General features: G+C 35.6%; 1 protein-coding gene across 1 annotated transcript in view; it reads left to right on the forward strand.

Annotated features, from left to right (window-relative positions):
* The window catches only part of Fat4 (FAT atypical cadherin 4), a 212688-nt gene that overhangs the window by 89812 nt on the left and 117771 nt on the right, over nt 1–5105 (forward strand). Inside the window, exon 2 of the mRNA XM_023705874.1 lies at nt 4606–4737. Within this exon, the coding sequence (XP_023561642.1) occupies nt 4606–4737 (132 nt within the window). The remainder of the gene's footprint in view (nt 1–4605; nt 4738–5105) is intronic.

The following is a 5105-nucleotide window of genomic DNA, read 5'->3' on the forward strand; positions in this document are numbered from 1 at the left end:
AAAATCCTACTCGGCGGGCGGGGTGGGGGAGGCACTGCAGAGTGGTGGGGGGCAGCCCGAGGGGCTGGGAGAGGGTCCGGCCCATGCTGCGCCTGGGCTGGGACTGGTCCTGCCGGCGCAGGGTAGCAGGAAACTCTCAGCACACTCACCGGACCTATGTTGAGGTTTTTTTTTTACTATTTTTTTTTGTTCTCTTTAAAATCATTTAAAAAATCTCCAAGGTATAAAATAATTCTTGATTCGGTGCAAAGTAATGTGAAAAACTGCAAACTACAGGAAGAAAAATAAAGAAAGAAAACATGGTATACAGTCTGTAGTAACTATGAGTACACTAATTGGTACTGAACTAGAAAGATGTTTGGAAACTATGTTTAAAACCACATTTTTAACTTAGCTTTCACCTTTATAAAGGAAATACTGGACTATTTTTGAACTAATTGGTCTTTCAGGTTTTTCTTTTAAATCTTGGTCACATTTTTGGCTCTCAATGTAACAGCTGCATTTGTCAGGATTTCAGTAGCTAAGGATTCGTTGGCCAGCCAAGAATGTCATTATCTTACAGACCCCTAAATGTTCATAAGAATGGTAGCCATGGACAGTACCTGTAATTCAACCACTTCCAGCTGATGTATTTGTTATGATTAAGTCAACTGTGAAGCTACCAACTGTCCTTGTTATTGTAGCCAATGAAACCATGCCTGTCTCAGTACATAGGTCAACACCTGATAGGAATTCATAAATTATGCAAGTGTCTTATCTCAACAACATTAGGTTTCTTTCATCTTTTAAGGTCAATTTTCAGAAACTTTCAGAATTGCTATGTTGAAGTGGCCTCTAGACTTAAATTATGAGAACTGGTGATGGCTTTGTTTTTCTTTAAATGCCATTCATAAAGAAGAGCTTCTGAGTTAAATCTGTGATTTTCAAAATGCATATTGAAATGTAATAATTTTTGTTACTTAAAGTCTAAAGAATTGTCAAGGCACAAGTTACACACTAAATCTTAGTTGTAAAAGCTTAGCTAGGTAGTAATTCTTCCATTGCCTTTAACAAATGAAGTGTGTTTTACAACATGTGCATTTTAAGTATAGGAATAGCATAGCAGACTGTTTTAACATTTTAGAATGTTAAGGTAAATCACTACTAACCATTGTCTGTATTCTTTAAAATGGTCTTTTAAAAGTACTATATAATTCCTTAGTTATTGTTTCAAGAATTCTTTTCTAAACTTTGTTTGATTCCTGTGTTTTATATGATTACATTTCAAGTCAAATCATACCATGTCTTAGGCTAAGAAGGAGGTAGTAATTTTTAGCATCAATCCTAAGAGTCTGGCTGAGCACAGGGCAGGGTTTGCAATCAACAGGAGAAATGGTTACTGCCATTGTCAAGATCTGAGGAAGTCCAAAGTTATATCTGTGGTGTGGGGGACCAAGATGTGAGCAGTATGTTTTCTCAAGGATAATTGTAAATGATTCCATTTGTGTATATTCTTATTGCCATATTTCACCTATTCCCTTAGTGACTAAATCACGTTAATTATTGTAGAATATTGGATGAAGGACGGTTGGCATCCGTGATGAACAACGAGGATATGCACATCTAGGAAAATATACTTACCTATCTATGACATATTTTAATGTTACTTCTTTTATTCTACATATGCAGACATGACAGACACACGTCTGCTACCCAGGGGTCTCTCATGAGAAGCCAGCTGCATGACTTTGGAGTAACAACTTACTTAGGAACTTAGCTTTCAAAAGGGAAGATTAGATCCTTACATCTAGAGAGGAAATTTCCTTTAAAAGATTTTTGTATGTTTGTGTGTGCTTCATGTGGTTTTGTGTACACTCATAACCTGAAAGATTGTGTGGTGCTTTGACTTAGCTGTTAGTTATTAAAGTGGAGAACAGAAGTGATTAATTTATGCACTCCCATTTACAGTGAGAAATCTTTTGTGATGCACCATATTCATCTAGCCTGTAGTGCTCTCTCCTGATGTGCTTTTGCTATTTATTTATTTATTTATTTATTTATTTATTTATTGGTAACAGGGTTTGAACTCAGGACCTTGTGGTTTCTAGGCCGGGTCTTATACCACTAAGCTATTCCCCTGGCCACTTGATATTATATTTAAATGATGTTAATCTGGATTCTCCTCAGTTTCAATGTACTTGTCTCCCATGTGCATACATATTCACATACATGTGCAGCTGGTCACATGCACTCACACACATAAACAGTAATATAGGCATATTTTCTCATAAATCCTTGTATGCAGTCACATGCATGCCTTTAGAAAGTTAGTACATTGTTTTTTAAATAGAACAAATTATAAACTTTCTGATGAAAAGCAGCTGAGAATTTATAAAACATTCTATTAAACTTAAATTTTGGGTTTATTTCAGAGGCATTCTAAACAGTTGTGTGATTCTCCATATGTTTTTATGTTATATTTTAAGGTTTATGTATGAATATGTGGAAGATTTGATGTATTTAATGTAAATAAATTTGCCAACTTTTGAAGAATATTGACTATTTAATCTTGGATAACAATCAGATCACATATCAGAGTCATTTATTCTTTATTTTCATTTATTTATTTATTTATTTATTCATTCAATACAGGGTTTCACTATGCAATTCAGACTCGTAATGATCCTCCTGCCTCAGTCTCCCCAGGGCTGGGATTACACGGTGTGCTACACCATATCAGGTTTCAGTTTCCAGCACAGCATGAAGTATTTTGGCTCAAACTCGGGTCCTTGTGCTTGCCAGGCAGGCACTTAGACCATTGAGCTATCTCCCTAACCCTAGAGCCATTTATTCTTAAATTAGCAATTTTCACCCTTTGGAAATTCACATATATGTATGGTGTACATATTTCAAAACCCTTCCTACATGAAAGCTTAGTTATATAGTCATAATGCCCCAGATATGTTTAAAAGTTTTATTGAATCTCAGTTGCGAGGCCTATAATTCTGCTTTTTTGAATCCTTTTCAGGAAAGCCTCTTCTGCCTGTAAGGTATTCCTAGGGTGGTCTGGACAGCTGAAAACCAAACTTAACTTTTTTTTTTTTAAATCACACTTTTCCTATTAGACTAAGGACTATGCTAAGTACTTTTCCTGGACCACCCAAGATTAGTCCTCAGAAGATGTTCAAAACATAGTTTGTTATTCTGTTTTTCAGATGAGGTTCTGAACTATTGGAAATGTGTTTGAGTTTATCTAGATAATAAATTGTGAAAAAGAATTTGAGATTCATTTCTAAACTCATAATATCTAAGCCTCCAAGTAAGCTAGGAATGCTCTTCCATGATCAGTTACTGTGGACCTTTTCTTAAAGAAAGTGGTAGAGAGAGAGACTGTTGCTAGCTGAAAGGAGACACAGCAGATTTCTAATTGGGGAGACTGCCTACCTGTACATTCCTCTTCAGAAATGAAAGCCATTGGCTTTGATCAAAGCTCCTCTACTAAAAGGTAGAACTAGACTTCATTTTCCATGAAGTTTCCTGACTACTCTTTTATCAATGGCTTACTCACTTGTTTGGCTACTTTCATATGTTTCCCTTCTTTCTAGTCATAGACTATTGACAGTTCTACCTTTTTCCTCTTTTGCCTCACCCATGTTTCGTTCCACTAGGAAAAAAGAAGCCAGGAGTTGTTGGCTCTCCCCTCTCTCCTGATATTCATGCTACTTATTCTTGGATCTGATGGGGCTTTTACAGCACAACTGCAATGGACGCTTTTTACCCATGAGCAGAAGGCCCTGGGAACAGCCTTTCTAACTGGACCCATAGCTTTTTCTTCATGGCTTAATTTTGTGATCCACCTGGGGAGCCTGTGAGCTTTATTAGCAGCTGTCTTTTCTTTTCTTATCATGTCTTTGGCTTTCAGCACCTCACTCAAAAAAGAAATAAATGGTTTGAACTTATTGTTTAGACTTCACAAACCCCTCCTTTTAAACAATTTTCCTGAGACAGGAAAACAAACAAATAACTCTGTCTAGGGACTTTTCAAACAAAACCCTTAATATTTGTAATCTGCATAAACATAGCATTGGGAAGAAATAAATTGTTGTTTTTAGTCACAATTGAGGATTGCTAGAATTGGAGATGGAGAGATGATCCATTTTTTTACCTCCAAAAGTTGAGATCGATTCTCAACTGGAAAATTTTGAGGTTTACTAGAGGAAATATGTGAATGTCTTTATTTTCCCCTGATATTAGTTACCAATATGTAAACATATCAGGTAGAAATTTTATACTACCTCATCTGAATGAGGCAAGATTTAGTAGTTGAATGACAGATGGTCTCACCCTTGGTAGTTTTCACTGGGGATTAAAATGACAGTCGACTCATAGACCTTTTCTTGTATAAATTCCATGGTGAGCATTTAAAATTAATTACTGTAGACAAATCAAATGATTTTCACTTGACTTTATCATTTGCCTGTAGATATTCCACAAGTTTCCCAAGGGATGTTGATGTTAAGGCTCTGATTTATCTTGGTAGGTCTAGTCCTATGGATGTGTGGTATGCCTCATAATTCATACCCTTCAGACGAATGAGTTCTCATGCACTTTTTTCTGTCCCTATAGGTAGAAATAACTCTTCAGGACATCAATGACAATCCACCAGTTTTTCCCACTGACATGCTGGATCTCACTGTGGAAGAGAACATTGGTGATGGATCTAAGATTATGCAACTGACAGCCATGGATGCTGATGAGGTACCTCAGAATGAGTCTCTGAATTTTTGAAACCTTGAATTACAGTGATTTATTGAATTTTAAGTATATGTTAATAACCTTTATTATATAATAATGTAAGTTATTAAATTAGCATTATGCATTCCTTCCCCAAAATATTTATTAATAGGTTTGAAACTCTGATATTGGAATAAGACAAGGACCAGGAGGTGATTATCATTTGATCAGCATGTTAGAGATCTTAACCAAATTATTTTACTTTTTTAAATAATGAAAGAACCAGATGATACATCTTCATTTTTATGCCTTCATCCTTCCAAATGTGCTATGTATTGTAGTTAAGGATTAATTTTTATTTTATTTATAATTACAAAAATCAAAATAATTTT

Source organism: Octodon degus, unplaced genomic scaffold (genome assembly GCF_000260255.1).
Source record: "Octodon degus isolate 3935 unplaced genomic scaffold, OctDeg1.0 scaffold00231, whole genome shotgun sequence".
Lineage (NCBI taxonomy): Eukaryota > Metazoa > Chordata > Mammalia > Rodentia > Octodontidae > Octodon > Octodon degus.